Source organism: Mugil cephalus, chromosome 14 (genome assembly GCF_022458985.1).
Source record: "Mugil cephalus isolate CIBA_MC_2020 chromosome 14, CIBA_Mcephalus_1.1, whole genome shotgun sequence".
Classification (NCBI taxonomy): Eukaryota; Metazoa; Chordata; class Actinopteri; order Mugiliformes; family Mugilidae; genus Mugil; species Mugil cephalus.
Window position 1 is genome coordinate 22,160,816 of NC_061783.1, and position 16,015 is coordinate 22,176,830.

At 45.6% G+C, this 16,015-nt stretch overlaps 1 protein-coding gene across 1 annotated transcript; it reads left to right on the top strand.

Annotated features, from left to right (window-relative positions):
• Positions 1 to 2,281: 2,281 nt before the first annotated feature.
• Positions 2,282 to 10,528, top strand: LOC125020149. The gene is made up of 4 exons (XM_047605437.1): positions 2,282 to 2,755; positions 3,104 to 3,212; positions 4,681 to 8,556; positions 8,706 to 10,528. The coding sequence occupies exons 3-4, from the start codon at positions 5,132 to 5,134 to the stop codon at positions 9,472 to 9,474; spliced, it is 4,194 nt and encodes a 1,397-aa protein (XP_047461393.1). The 5' UTR covers positions 2,282 to 2,755; positions 3,104 to 3,212; positions 4,681 to 5,131; the 3' UTR covers positions 9,475 to 10,528.
• The last annotated feature ends 5,487 nt before the right edge of the window (positions 10,529 to 16,015 follow it).

Here is a 16,015-nt window from a genome sequence, read left to right on the forward strand (position 1 = left end):
CAAGTCATTTTGTCTCAAGTCGCCCAAGTCTCATCTTGTCTCAGTTCATATCATCTCATCTCTTCTAATCTCAAATTGTCCCATCTTGTCTCAGGTTGTATTGTCATCCCATCTCTTCTCTCCTGAATTTACCTCATCTCATCTCATCTGTTATAATCTTAAATTGTCTCATCTCGGGTTGTCTTGTCTCCTGATGTGTTCTTGTCTCATCTCAATTCGTCTCATCTCATTTGAATTCATATCATCTCACTAACTTCTTCTCTTCTCAAAACATCTTTTGTCTCAATTCACAGATTTCTTTCTCATCTCAAGTCGCTGTGTCTCATCGCATCTCATCTCGTTTCAGTTCTCATTGTCTCATCTCATCTTATCACAATTCAAATCGTCTTGTCTCATCTCTTCTCATCTTGTCTCAGGTCCTCGCGCCTTAATTCATATATATATGGGACAGGGTATCTCAAGCCTCATCTCGTCTCGTCTCGTCTGAATTCAAAGATGAGACAAGATGAGGTTAAATCATCTCGTCTTGTTTCAGTGCATCTTGTCTCATCTCTTAGAATCTCAAATTGTCTCATCTTGTCTCAGGTTGTATTGTCATCCCATCTCTTCTCTCCTGAATTTACCTCATCTCATCTCATCTCATCTCATCTCATCTCATCTCATCTCATCTCATCTCATCTCATCTCTTATAATCTTAAATTGTCTCATCTCGGGTCTTGTCTTGTCTCCTGACATTTTCTTGTCTCATCTCAATTCGTCTCATCTCGTCTGAATATCATCTCATCTCGCCTCTTCTCATCTCAAATTGTCTCATCCCTTCTCAAGTTAACTTCTTCTCTTCTCAAAACATCTTTTGTCTCAATTCACAGATTTCTTTCTCATCTCAAGTCGCCTTGTCTCATCGCATCTCATCTCGTTTCAGTTCTCATTGTCTCATCTCGTCTTATCACAATTCAAATCGTCTTGTCTCATCTCTTCTCATCTTGTCTCAGGTCCTCGCGCCTTAATTCCTATATATGGGACAGGGTATCTCAAGCCTCTTCTCGTCTCGTCTGAATTCAAAGATGAGACAAAATGAGATTAAATCATCTCGTCTCATCTCATCTCTTATAATCTTAAATTGTCTCATCTCAGGTCTTATCTTGTCTCCTGATGTGTTCTTGTGTCATCTCAATTCGTCTCCTCTCGTCTGAATTCATATCATCTCGCTTCTTCTCATCTCAAATTGTCTCATCCCTTCTCAAGTTATCTTCTTCTCTTCTCAAAACATCTTTTGTCTACACGTGTTCGTCTTGTCTCATCTCTTCTCATCTTGTCTCAGGTCCTTGCGTCTTAATTCATATATATGGGACAGGGTATCTCAAGCCTCTTGTCCTCTCGTCTGAATTCAAAGATGAGACAAGATGAGATTAAATCATCTCCTCTTGTTTCAGTGCATCTCGTCTCATCTCTTCTAACCTCATCTCATCTCATCTCTTATAATCTCAAAGTGTCTCATCTCGTCTGAATATCATATCATCTCACCTCTTCTCTTCTCAAAACATCTTTTGTCTCAATTCACAGATTTCTTTCTCATCTCAAGTCGCCTTGTCTCATTGCATTTCATCTCGTTTCAGTTCTCATTGTCTCATCTCGTCTTATCACAATTCAAATCGTCTTGTCTCATCTCTTCTCATCAGGTCCTCGCGCCTTAATTCATATATATATGGGACAGGGTATCTCAAGCCTCATCTCGTCTCGTCTGAATTCAAAGATGAGACAAGATGAGATTAAATCATCTCGTTTCATCTCATCTTTTATAATCTTAAATTGTCTCATCTCGGGTCTTGTCTTGTCTCCTGACATTTTCTTGTCTCATCTCAATTCGTCTCCTCTCGTCTGAATTCAAAGATGAGACAAAATGAGAATAAATCATCTCATCTTGTTTCAGTGCATCTTATCTCATCTCTTAGACTCTCAAATTGTCTCATATGATCTTGTCTCTTCTCTTGTCTGAATTCATCTTTTTCTCATCTTGTCTTATATTTTTATATCCTTGCATATTTTACATATAAACATCTGTCTCACATCTTTATATATATTAATAAAAAAAAGCATCTCATCTCTTCGAGGATGCTCCATAAACTCTTTAATTGACTAATTAACTTGTCACACCGCTGAGTGTGGACGCGCACACGTTCACACACACTATAATGACAAACAGTGTCACGATGCAAACACACTCGGGTTTATTTGTCCACGGGCACCGCGGCGTCGTAAACCGTGGGGAGGCGGTGGCGGTGGAGGTGGGACTCGACCTGCTCCTGGGGGCTCTACCCGGAACCATTATGCAGACAGGAACCTACCATTTCACCGCTAGCAGCAGCATCGGAGGAGCCGTGGTCTGCGGAGGGGGACGCGGAGCGGAAGGCAGCAGCGAGCCCACGAGAAAACACGGGAAAACACGACGGAAACAAAACAAAGGCGCAGCGGCGCGGCCGAAGAAGAAGAAGCCGGGCGCTGAGCCGCAGACACCGGAGACCAAACGGAGGCTGAACGGAGACTAAACGGGGCCGGGGAATAGCGGAAATAGTTTTTTTTTTTTTGTTAGGGAGTAGAAAAAAGCCGATGGAGAGCCAGGCCTTCCACAGTGTTTTTCCGTGGATGAAGAAAAAGGCCCCGGTGCCAGGCCGTAGGGTCCCCGCTCTCCACGGTGCCTCCACCCGGTCACCGCCGCCATCCTGAGCCGCTCCCTCCCTCCGAGCCCAGACGTCGGGTAAGAAACTCAAAAAACTAAACAAAAAACAAACAAAAAAACCAAAACACAAAAACAAAAGGGGAGTGTTTTGCTAATTAGCTAGCATTGCTAAGCTAGTCGCTCAGCTAGCAATGCTAACGTTAGCGTAGACATCATTTAGGACCGTGTTGGATTAGTTATTATTATTATTAATAATATTAATATTATAATTATTACACATATTTGAGCCGATTTTAATGCGTTTAGATGTTTAAATGCACTCGTAAAATGTGAGTTTTGGCAGGTTTGAGGTGTTATAAACGGGGTGTTAGTGCCTGATGTTTCCATCCGTCTGATCCGTTATCTCACCGGGGTCTTGTGCTGCAGGTTGCCCGCCTGAAGGCGCCGGTTCTCGGCGTAGAAAGCGGACCGTCCTCCTCCTCCTCCTCCCTCCATCCTCCATCCAGAGCCGGGGATCCAGACTGTGGATCAGCCGGTGAGATGCTAAATATTTCTTCTTTTTTTTTGAGTTGAATTAGTGTCAGTGTGTCACTTGCAACAAGAACATTTAAAAGCTTTTAAGCTTAAAAATAAATAAATTCTTAAAACTGGAACTAGGACCTGGAGCCTAAAAACGTTTTAAAATCATGAAAATACACTCACTTTATGAGGCAAAGCTAGAGATAAAGCTGTTAAACTAAATATTACAATACATTTCTCATGTTATGGGGTTAGATTTAAATCCTCCTCCATATTAAATTATAACATTTTCATGATGTGACATTATCTTCTCATCTCAGTTCATCTCATCTCAAGTTGTTCTGTCTCATCTCGTCTTGTCTCAGTTCAAATCGTCTCTCTTAAACCGTCTCGTCTCGTTTCAATTAATCTTAGATTGTCTCGTCTTTTCTCAATTTAAGTTGTTTTGTTTCATCTCGTATAAACTCAAATTGTCTCATTTTGTCTCTTCCAATCTCAAATCACGTCATCGCTCCTAATGTCAAGTTGTTTTGTCTCGTCTCAATCGCGATTCCTGTTGTCTCATCTCGTCTCGTCTCAGTTCGTCTTGTCTCAAGTTGTCTTGTTTCTGTGAATGTTCATGCGAAATTGTCTCGTCTCATTTCAATTCTCATCTCGGCCTCATCTCATGTCACCTTGTCTCATCTCAGTTTTTCTCATCTCATCTCAAGTTGTTTCACCTTGTCTCTCGTTTTTTTCTCGTCTCTTCTGATGTCACGTTGTTTTATCTCGTCTCATCTTGTTTCATTGAATCTCATTTCATCTCAAATCATCTCATCTCTCATCTTGTCTCAGTTTAAACCGTTTTGTCTCATCTCTTATAATCTAAAATCACGTTATCTCTCTTAATGTCAACTTGTTTTGTCTCCTCTCAGTTCCTGTTGACTCATCTCAGTTCGTCTCGTTTCGATTTAATCTCGTCTCTTATGAAATTGTCTTATCTCATCATCTTGTCTCAGTTCAAGTAGTTTTGTCTCTTTCTAATCTCAAGTTTCTTCATCTTATCTCGTCTTGTTTCATTGCATCTTGAGTCGTTTCAAATTGTCTCATTTCTGAAGTCGTCTCATGTCGTCTCTCAGACCTCGTCTTGTTTTGTCTCGTCTCAATTTGTCGTCTTCTCTCATCTTGTCTCAGTTTAAATATTTTTATCTCATCTCCCCTCAAGTCGTCTTGTTTCAATTAATCTCGTCTCTTCGTCGTAATTAAACTGGATGATCATACGTATATAATAATATCTTTTAATTCCTGTACTAACTGCTTTGTTTTTAGACCTAAAATGAATAACGAAAAGAAAAAATAAATCTGCCTTGACTGGAGCCAGATCCGATCTGATCATTTAAAAAAAAAAAAAATCAATTTATCTATAACTTATTAGGTTTATTTGCTCATTGTCGAGTCACAGAATTACTAATTTATTTATTATTGTGTCTTTTCTTTGTCCTCAGGCTCGAAGACGAACTCCATGACGGGACAGAAGCGATGGTCGACACCCCACTAAAATAACGGACACACTCCACCTCATGTAATGGGACACTTTAAGGAAACACTACAGACTTTTCTTTTATTATTATTATTTTTTTTTTAATATAATTTAGTATTTTGCCTATTTATGACCCCGTTTTTCTAACGCCCGCCCCCCTGAAGCACTTGAAGGCGTCTCTCTTGAATGGAGAGTATTAGCGAAACGTCGATGTGAGGTAAATCCCGCCTCGACTCTCGGTGGATTACGGCGGCTTCGTCGGACCCCGTCTCCGAAAAAAAAACAAAAACAAAACCAGGACCTTAACAGCTCGATAAAGAGCTCGACGCTGCTTCCAGCATCCGACACACACACACACGGGGAGGGGGTAGTTGTGACCCCCCTTTTAACGCTTGAGCCACAGCTGAAACCGGGAGATGTTTCAGTTCAGCAAGTACCCGATGGACATCCTGGAGATGCTGAGCGGACACCAGGCCCACCAGTTCAAAGGCCTGGGCCTGGAGAGGCAGCTGAGCCACCAGCAGCAGGTGCAGCTGCAGCATCAGCAGCAGCTCCAGCAGCAGCACCAGCCGTCGGCCGAGAGCTCGGGCGGCCTCCTGTCCGGCCTCGGCCTCGGCTCCCTGCAGAGCTCCCGGACCAACGCGTTCGCCGACTCCTCGTCGCTGTTCGCCAAGATGGGCGCCCCGCCGCCGCCGCCGCCGCCGTCCATCTCCCACCAGAGCCAGTCCTCGTCGTCCTCCTCGTCCCACAGCTCCAGGAAGTCGAGTAAGATCAGCGGCGGCGGCGGCGGTGGCGGCGGCGGCGGGAGCTCGTCGTCGTCGTCGTCGGGGTACCCCCAGTTCCTGCGGCCGTTCCACCCGGCGGAGGCGGCGCTGGCTCAGGAGCAGCTCCACTCGGGGATGGGCCGGTTTGACTTCGGCGGGAGCGGCGGCGGGGTGGTCACGCCCGCGCCGCCTCCTCCCCTGCACCCCGGTCTCTCCGTCCCCCAACCTTCCCCCGGGCCCTCCTCCTCCTCGCCCTCCCCCTCCACGTCAACGTCGGCCTCCAACAACCCCTCCAGCAGCACTACGGTCCCCCTCGTCGGCCAGTCGGACCCGCGCAGCCTCCACCAGCAGTTCAGCTGCATGCTCGCCGCCAACCAGTACTTCCTGTCCGGCGTCCCCACCAACAGCAGCCTGGAGCAGTTCCTCGTCCAGCAGGGCACTCACAACCACTTGGGCCTGGGCCTCGGCCAGGGCGCCGCGGACTCGAACTCGGCCCTGGCCCCGCCCCCCGCCCTCCACTCCTCCCACGGCCACAGCCACACAGCCCCGCAGCCTCAGCAGCAGCAGCAGCAACTCACCCCTCACGCCTTATCCCACCCGCACAGCCACGCCCACCACCCTCACCCGCTGCACCCGGCGCCCCAGCCGGCCCCGCTCGGCGGGTTCGACTTCCAGGGCATCCCGGTCCTTTCCTCCAACCAGATCGCGTCGCTGATGCAGCAGGAGGCGGGGCTCCCCCTCCCTTTGCCCTTGCACCTGTCGCTCTCCAAAGACGACGCGGCCAAGTCGGGCGACAGCTCGTCGTCGGTGTCGAGCGGCGGCGGCAGCAGGAGGAAGAAGGCGATGGCGGGCTACCTGCCTCAGAGGAAAGCCGAAAGTAGCAGCCACGGCGGCGGCGGCGGCGTTAGCAACTGCCACAACAGCAGCTCGAGCGGACACGGTCCGAGCTCCTCGTCGGGCCTGGTGGGAGGAGGAGGCGGGTCCGGCGCCGTCGGGCTGAGTGGCATCGGCGGCGAGCCACAGCATTCCTCCCTCCTCTCGTCGTCCTCGCAGCAGCAGCAGCAGTCGTCCTCCGCCGTCTCCTCCTCCTCCTCCTCGTCTGCGCCTCCTTCCTCAAACTCCACCTCCGTGCTCGTAGCCAACGGCAACCAGCAGCTGTCCAAGTCCCAAGAGAGTCACAGCAACAACGGCAGCAGCTCGGGTTCGGGGCAGCCGGAACCGGAGTCGCTCTACCACTGCGGCGAATGCGGCAAAACCTTCACCCACCTCTCCAGCCTCCGGCGGCACCTCCGCAGCCACGGGCTGACGCCGGAGAGCCAGAGCAGGAAGTCGGACTGCAACTCTCCCAGCCCGGAGAGGATATTCTGCTGCGGCGAGTGCGGGAAGAGGTTTAAAAAGAGGGGCCACCTCATCCAGCACAGCGTCACGCACTCGGAGAACCGGCCGTTCGTCTGCAGCATCTGCCAAAAGTCCTTCAACCGCCGCGAGTCGCTCACGAGGCACGAGAAGATCCACGACGAGAAGCCGTTCCGGTGCCCGGCGTGCGGCCGCTGTTTCCGCGAGAGCACCTCCCTGCTCAACCACGCCGCTTCGGGCGCTTGCGGGAAACCTCCGCGAAGCTCGAAAAACCGAGGCGGCGGCGGCGGAGGAGGCGGAGGAGGGAGCGCGTCGTCCTCGACGTCGTCGTCAAACCCGAGCGGCGGCAAAATGGGAAGCGGCAGAGACGGCGTAGGGATTTCAAATAACGCGGCGCCAATAGCCACGGAAAAGTACGCGACGGATTATTCCAGGAGCCGCTACCAGAGCCAGTCGCCGTACAGCAGCGGCGTCGACGACTACAGGCGGCCGCAGCCTTCGTCGTTGTACTCCTCGGAGAGCGCGTTAGCCGGCGAAATGTCCAGCCAAACTCTGCGTAAAGCCCCGTTAGCCCCAACTCTCCACCCCCACCCACAGAGTCAGCACCACCACCACCACCAACAACAACAGCAACCTCATCTTCCTCTCTCCTCCCTGTTGGATGATTCGGAGGACGAGGTCACGAGCAGCGCCATGTCGGCCATCGCCGCCGCCGCCGCCGCTTCCTGCGACATAAACACCGAGAACCGTGAAGGGGAGCGGCGGGACATCATCGGCGGCCTCCTCGGGGGGTTGGGGTTTGGTAACCTGGGCGGCCCCTCGTCCACGTCCGCCCTCAACGGCTCCACCATCCCCCTGACCCACCCCAGCCACCAGCCCCACGCCAAACCCCGGCGGCCGAGGAAGCCCCGGGAGAAGAGGGACCCGAACACCATCGTGAGGCGGCGGAGGAGCCCGGCGCCGCCCGGCGACGGCTCCGAGCGGCCGTACGGGTGCCACATCTGCGGCAAGCGCTTCAGGCGGGCGGAGACGCTGCGGCGCCACAACCGCGTCCACACGGGGGAGAAGCCGCACGCCTGCGACGTCTGCGGCAAAATGTTCCGCGAGCCGTTCCACCTCACCAAGCACCTGACCGTGCACTCGGGCCAGAAGAACTACAAGTGCAACCTGTGCGGGAAGATGTTCGCCTACGCCCAGAGTCTGGTGAGGCACGGGAAGCTGCACAGGAAGGGCGAGATCGACAACCAGGGGCGGAGGATCAAAGGAGCCGCCGCCGCCGCCGCCGCCGCCGCCGCCGCCATCAGCCAAGTCGCCACCTCCGGAAACGCCGACTACTTCTCCTCCTGCTCCCAGGGGGAAAAGTCTCCGACGTCCGGCACGCCGTCGCAGAGGCTGTACACCTGCACCGTGTGCTGGAAGTCCTTCCGCCACTACTTCCACCTGACGGCGCATCAGCAGACGATCCACGGCGGCGGCGTCGGGCTGGAGAAGTCCTTCCGCTGCGAGGTGTGCAGCAAGGCCTTCGCCTACTCCAACAGTTTGGTCCGGCACAAGCTGTCTCAGCACGGCATCGACCGCGGCGGCGGCCAGCGCGCCGACCAGACTCAGCCCTCGGTTTACTCGCCGGTCTTCTACGATTCCGCTTCGGGTACCAACTACGCCGGGTCGTCCCACATGCAGCAGCAGCAGCAGCAGCAGGGCGGGGCTACAGGTGGGCAGCAGCAGCAGCAACAACAACAACAACAACAGCAGCAACCGCAACCGCCGCCGCCACCGCCGCCGCCGCCGCCGCCCAACAGCAACCACAGCAGCTCCAGCACCCTTTTCACTACCGCGCAAAAAACTTCCAAAAGCGTCATGGGCAGACAAGAAAGCACCGAAAGAAAAAAAGGCGCGTGGTGATTCACAGCATCATGAGGGACGGGAAGCTGGTGGGCGTCCCGCTGAGTAAGGACACTCGCCGGAAGCTGATGGTCCTGCGCAAGAAGAGGGGCCGGATGCAGGCGCAGCTCAACAGGAAGAAGCTCCTGGCGCAGCTGAGGATCAAGGGCGGCGGCGGCGGCTGCGGCGGCGGCGGAGACACGAGGGTGAAGTCGTGGTGCGGCGGCGCCGTCAGGGTCACGGGCCTCACGTCCATGGACGTCCCCCTCAAGCGCTTCCCGTGCCCCATCTGCCCGAGCGCCACCTACGCCAAGCACGGCTCGCTGCTGGTGCACCACGCCGTCCGGCACCCGCCCGGGAACGCCGGCCGCCGCGCCCGCCTCCGCTGCCAGGTGTGCGGGCGGCGAACCGGCTCGCTGCACAAGGCGCTGAAGCACCGCGGCCGGCATCTCAGACAAGCTGCATTCCAGTGCCACCGGTGTCGACACAGTTTCTGGAACCAGCGACTCCTGGCCCGGCACAAGTTCTCCTGTCGGGGGGCGACCTCCTCCTCCGCCTCCTCCGGCGCCGGCGGCGGCGGCATCAGGGCCGGGAGCTGGGGTCCGACCAAGACGAGACCGTCGCATACGCCGCCGCCGCCGTCGTCGTCGTCGTCTCAGTCGGACAGCGACCACCACCACTCCCCGGTCCGGATGCTGGAGGTGCCGGCGCTGGTTCAGCCCGAGAGATCAACGGTTCTGACTGAGTACAGTCAGTGAAAAAACACAAAAGAAACAAAAACACACAAACAGTTTTTTCTAGATGATTAGATTCTTTTTTGATGTTTATTTTTTTTAAAATAATCCGAGAAAATGTGCAAGTGAGCCGGCGAGTTTTTAACAAAAAAAAAATAAAAAAATTTTAAAAAAAAGACAAAAAAAATAAATAAAAGAAGAAGAAGAAGAAGAGAGTTGGGGGAGAGAGGTTTGTTCTCCCTGAACAAACCAGAACGAAAGAGGTGGTCGATAAATTAATTTCAAAAAGGCCCAAAAATCTCTCGTCTTTCCCCAAATTTTTTATTTTTTTTTAAGTTTTTTAAATTTTTTTTAGCCGCACCATCATCTCCTCGTTTTTATTTCGCAGCTCATCCAGAAAAACACTATCGTCCTCGTCTCTTAACTGTGTTTATTCACCTCAACTCAACATGAATTTGCCCTCAATATAACTTTGTCTCTTAAAACTCGAAAAGGATTTTTTAAAAAAAAAGGAAAAAGGAAGTGGCTTGTTTTTTTAAATGTACACTACTTTTTTTTTTATTTTTTGTTTTTTTTAAAAAAGCGACAGAGAGAAAGAAAGAAAATCATGACTCGAGCTGTTAAACATGTTCAGGATTCGAAAAAGGAACGACTGACATAAGTGTACTGTACAATTAGTATTATATTTTATTATATATTGATTATTCGCTGTTTTCTTTTTTAAAAAAAATAAAATCATTTATCACTGTTGGTCTTGTACGGGAGGGAGGGAACGAGTCGGGGGATTATCTTTGTAAAACGGTGGGTTGAGTATATGTATCGATGTGATTTCATTTCTCCTCCTTTAACCTTTCCCACCTTCATCGCCACAGAAATTACGCCCCTATTATTTTATTTTATTTTATTTTATTTTTGTGTACACATAGTTCATTACTTAGGTCCTGTCCAGACGTTTTTTTTTTTTTTTTTGTTCCTGTAACTAAAACATGTAATATTATTACTAAATTACTATCCTTTCTCTTTGCCTAAAAGTGAGTTGTTGAAAACCCTCAAATAAAAAAACAAAATTGAAATGTTACGTTGACACTGTTGGCGTCGGTTTTTATTCAAAGTGAAGCGTAAAAACAGGAAAAATGTGTTCACTTAAAAACTTTTAAAGTGATTTTCTACCAACATTTTTAATTTTTGTAAAGGAATATATACAAAAATATCAGTATAATATTCATTAATCACTATTTTATATTAATTCTTGTTTGCAGGGTGAATATTTATTTAGAAAAATCCTGCAAAAATAATAATTTTATAAATAATTAAAGGTTATAGTAATAGTTATAGCAATAAACTCAAATCTAATTAAACTAAATGTATCAAAGTTTGGCTTGAACTTTTATTTTAATGTAAAATTAAATTTTAAAAGTCCTTGAAGAGTTGTACATTTTTTTTTCTATTAATTACTGGGCAAAATTTTGATGAATTAATTACTTAATTGATTATATACTAATTTATCTATCCACAGAGTTAATTAGTTGAAAAGTTAATCAAAAACTTTTATTTTTAGGCATCTAATTGACGTATGTATGATCAGTGCTGCACAAACATTTGATTTACATGAATAAAAACCTCTTGATTAAACAGTAAATATTCCATAGTTAACATTTTATTTTATTTTATCCATCTGAACGGTTTATTAGCTGAAATAAATCTACAGAAGTGCCGAAAATATTATAAAAATGATTCTGTTTTACATTTTTATTATATTTATACTAACTGTTGTACAGCATCCTGTTAAATTAGGAAATATTCCTTAATTAATGAATTACTATTATATATTTTATATATTTTTTCAGTGCCTATTAGCTGGTAAATATACACACAAAAGTATTTTTGTGCAACTATTTTAACTATTTAACTGTTTGTTTTAAATAAATTTATAAATATCCACTAAATGCATCGAGTTAGTAAAGAGGAGTTCAGTTTTATGTCTTTAATTCTCTTTATTTCCCATCAGAGTTGGTGGAAACCTGCAGGCGTCGCGTCCTGTGTGGTGACTCTGAGCTTCTCATCTGAAATATAAATGACCCCCGAGGTCGAGTTTCATGTTAAAAGTTCCTCCTCGAGTAAAGTGATATTTTAATTGTGACAAAATAAATTAAACACTGTCCTCAATTTAATCTCATTAACATAATATTAGTTTCCTTTAAAAACAAAAATAAAAAAAAGGACATTAAATGTTTCTTATTTAATAATATATCTGTTATGTTTTAGTTTTAACATGAGACGTTTCCACTGAGCAGTGACTGGCCAGTTTATTAGGAACGCTAAGCTAAGCTAACGCCTTCATGTCCTCAGAGCTGCTTTAACTCTTCTTCTTAGAGACTTTGGTTTGTGTTGACGTGACGTCCACAGTGAGGATCCGAGTCGTCCCACAGACGAGACCGGACTGAGATGTGGAGGATGTAAAGAGGACGTAAAGAGGACGTAAAGAGGACGTAAAGAGGACGGACGCGTCGGCAGCTACACTCAGGTAAATTGTGGCTTCAACACAACACAACAACTCATTCTGCAGCAGAAATAAAGAAACAACTGAACCTCCACAGACACTTATCAATCCCAGTAGATGAGGTCCCACATTAAAGTCCTTTAACCCTCCTATTGTTTATGTTTAACATCTCTAAATCTATATATTTTGTCCATATTTAATGACTTTTCCTAATTTAATCAGGACACTGGCCCCAGAATAATATATGTTATTATTCTTGATAATAGTTTGTCTTAGATACCAAGAATATGAACTTAGAATATTAATATAAAGACACTTAAACATATGTCTTTCTAGTTTAAGGTCAACGGGTGCAGAGAAACAATTATTAGACATTATTTAAAATAAATAAATAAATAAATAAATAAATAAATAAAAAAGCATTTATACATTTCATCATATTAAAAATTTAATAATATTTAATAATTTAATAAATTAAATCATTTTTTTAAAAAAAATATATATATACAAAAAAATAGTAAAGATTATATATATTAAAATAATAATAAATAAATACTTCAATTTTATTATATAAAAATATAATAAATTGCTCAAGTCTAGTTTACACCAATGATAAAAGGTGTTTTTCAGGTAATAGGAAGGTTAAATACAATCAAACACACTGAGCTGCTCACATGTGATAAATAAATAGATGTTTGTGTTCAGGACCAGTTGAACATCCTGCAACAAAACACTGATTTTAATCACATTTAATCTGACTGATGCAAAAAAAAAAAAAAAAAAACCTGCAGCTCAGTCCCTTAAAAACACTTGATTCAGACACTTCATCCACTGCAGATATTTTTATCCACACTTTCATCCTACATGCAGCCTCAAGTGGCCTCTCTCCTCCACCCCCACACATTTTTCCAGTCGAATCCTCTCCTGCTTTCAGCAAATGCATCGCTCTCTGAGCTCCTGTTATTTACCTGAAAGCCAGGTGAGCTGTTCACGCCTCACGTGCTCGGGAATTTAAAAAAAAAGTTGGGGGTTCATGGGGAAATTATCTGCAGCCCAAATAAATAAAAATAATTATTTGATGATGCGCTACCAACAAACAGCCACTAGATGGAGCCATTTAAACATCGGTGAAGGTTCTCAGTGTTTATGTTTATCCAAAAAGATTTTTTTAGAAGACGTTTCATCCGAGTAACTTCTTTAATTGTAAGTGTTGTAAGTGAAGTTTGATGCCCCTAATTAATGCTTTAACAAAGTCATAGGCTCCAGTCTCAAGGTGTGAATGAAGTTGAAACTTCGTGGAGATAAGACTGTATCATAAACCGATGGCAGATTATATCTCAGTCCTCTGTTTAGAGAAGGTTTTTTTTTTCCAATCTGACATGCACGGCTTCCTTTACAACTCTCTCAAACCATCTGTCTCCTCTGGCTCAGATCCGGACGCCTAAAACGTCCTTTAACAGTCACTCGAGGCGAAAAGCATCAGAGGGAAAATAGATTAAAAAACGCAAATCACACACACTGGCAGAGTTCAAGCTGTTGCTGCACACTTTTTCTCCCCATGCACGCCCCAGGGTTTGCACTCGGCTGCAGATCACGGGGGCCTCGTACTACTCGCACATTCCTGTCGTGTATGTGTGACAGCACAATGTCACCAGATAGGTTCCTTCTAGGAACCGCGGCTGCAGCTGCTGCAGCTGAATCTGGAGTCAACACATGCGTTACAGTTCAGTTTTAGGCTCTTAGTGAAGTGGGCCTGCGTTAAAAACGTGAAACTCAACATTTTAGACCATTTTAGAGTATTTTTAAGGGACAAAATACAACATTAACACGAGTCTGCACACATACAGTGCAGAGAAACTAAGCTAGTAACTAAAATATGTGCTATGTTAAGTGTAATTGTACAGGTAGGTAAAAAAAAAAGGTAAAAAAAAAATAAAATAAAATAAAAAAATTTAAAAATAAAAAACACATATGTATCAAAAATAAAATAAATATAATATAATAAAATAAATATAATATTATTAATTATAATATTAGTTTATTACTTTAATACTAACATTTTATTATATTAAAATATAATAAAATTAAACAAAAATATTAATAAGGGGTTCAAACGTTATTTTGTTTGGATTACTTCTTTTTTTATTTATTAATTAAAAAAACAAATCACAAAAACAACTAAATATTTTGGCGTTTTAAAACTATACAAAATATTTACTTTTATTTTTTTTTCAGATTTTAATATAACACCATTAAGAAATATGGAAGATTTAAATATATTTTCTTAGCTTTTAATATTAATTTAATTTATTTAATTTACTGTGAGGTAAACATGATCTTTAACGGCTCCCTCCACAACCGGCCTGTCACGCGGCTGTGGCATGGGGAAGCCTGTGGGCGGAGACTCTGACCTATTTTTAGCCAATGAGGGAAACATGTGGGCGGAGACTCTGACCTCGATTTAGCGAATCGGAGTCCGAGAGCGGTGGCGGGTGACCTAGATTCAGCCAATCACGGCGCGGCAGAGTCGCCGCTAGGCAACAGTCGGCGCGTGCCGGGTCCATGTGCTTCTCCAGTGTTCGAGAGACAAGAGACGGACAGAAAAACAAGACGAAAAACGCATCGATTTTGAAGGGATTCAACACGATTTAACTGCTTTAATGCGTTCATTTTTAACCCAAAAGCTAAACGGTTACGTACGAGTAAAAACATTAACATGTCATAGAATAAAAAAACTTTTTTTAAAGACGTTTTTAAGGTGGTATCTGTCGTGTTTGGGGCTAATAAGGCGGCGGTGCTGTTTTTAGTCGTAAAACACACGAGCTGCGGGGAGATAAAGACGCGGCTGTGTCTGGTCACATGTGAACACCTGATGTTTACTTTTTCCCTGAGCTGCTTACTCTGTGTTTGTGGGTAAAACTAATCTAATTTTCCCACGTTTGCATAGATAAGGAGGGGAGAGGAGGGGGACAAAACAGCGGTGGCAGAAAGTAAACATCCTGACGCTTCATTTTATTTATTTTTTTATTTTACACCCCCCCCTCCTTCCTCCCTCGCCCCCACCTCCAAGTCACTGGTCTTGGACTCCCTGTGTTTTAAATGACAGCGTGAGAGAAAGAAATCATGGGGGCGTGGCTTGGCGCGTAACAGGCCCATGCGCCGCACGCCATTGGCTGACGTTGTGAGGCGGCGTCGTGGCGTTTTAACGTTAAAGGCGGCATCATGTTTTATGTAAATGAAGGCTACGTTCAATGGAAAACCGGAAAAGGGAAACGCAGTAGTGCGACGATAAGTTTCTTTATCCTCCAGAATGATGTTTTAAATACTGTGAAGTTTAATTCATTCACATTACACGTTAGATCGCATCTATTTAAGTTGTTTTATAACCAGACTAGTCGCCGTACAGATTGTGTTTATATATTTATAATAGTAATACTTATCAAGACAGAAAAAGCAGCATATGTCACGTTTTATCCAAAATATATATACTCCATATATTCAATAACGTCACTGTTAGAACAGAATAGAATACAATAGAATGCCCTTTATTGCGATTATACATTATATAGCAAGATTGGAGAGCTTCTCCTTTTCAGTGTAAAAACGCAATATATTTTTATAGCAGCAGCGGTAAAAATTTAAAACGAGGTTAGAAACAGATTAAACCGAATAGCAGCATCAGATGTAGTTAGAAGTCTGTTTTTACAATCCTACATTGGCGGATTTAGGATTATGGCATGTGAGAGTTTACATCATGACGGCAGCATTCATGGCCGAAAGGAGGTTTATAGCGCAGGGCTGTAGTTATATTACAACGTGCTCACTATTGTACCTAATAAAGTGGCCGGTGACTGTGTTATTTGCGTGAAAACACAGCGGACGCTCACATTTACGCGGCGTTCCCATGCGCCCGTGAACGCGGCGCAGTGCATTCGAATGGGAGAGGGGGGCGTGTCCGCGTGGGCAAATGGGCGTGGCCCGTGTATGCAAACGATTCACGCCCCCAAGCGCCTTTCCCCCGTGAGCGGTGACGTCACGCTCGCAGCCCGTGTTGGTTCCAGCTGA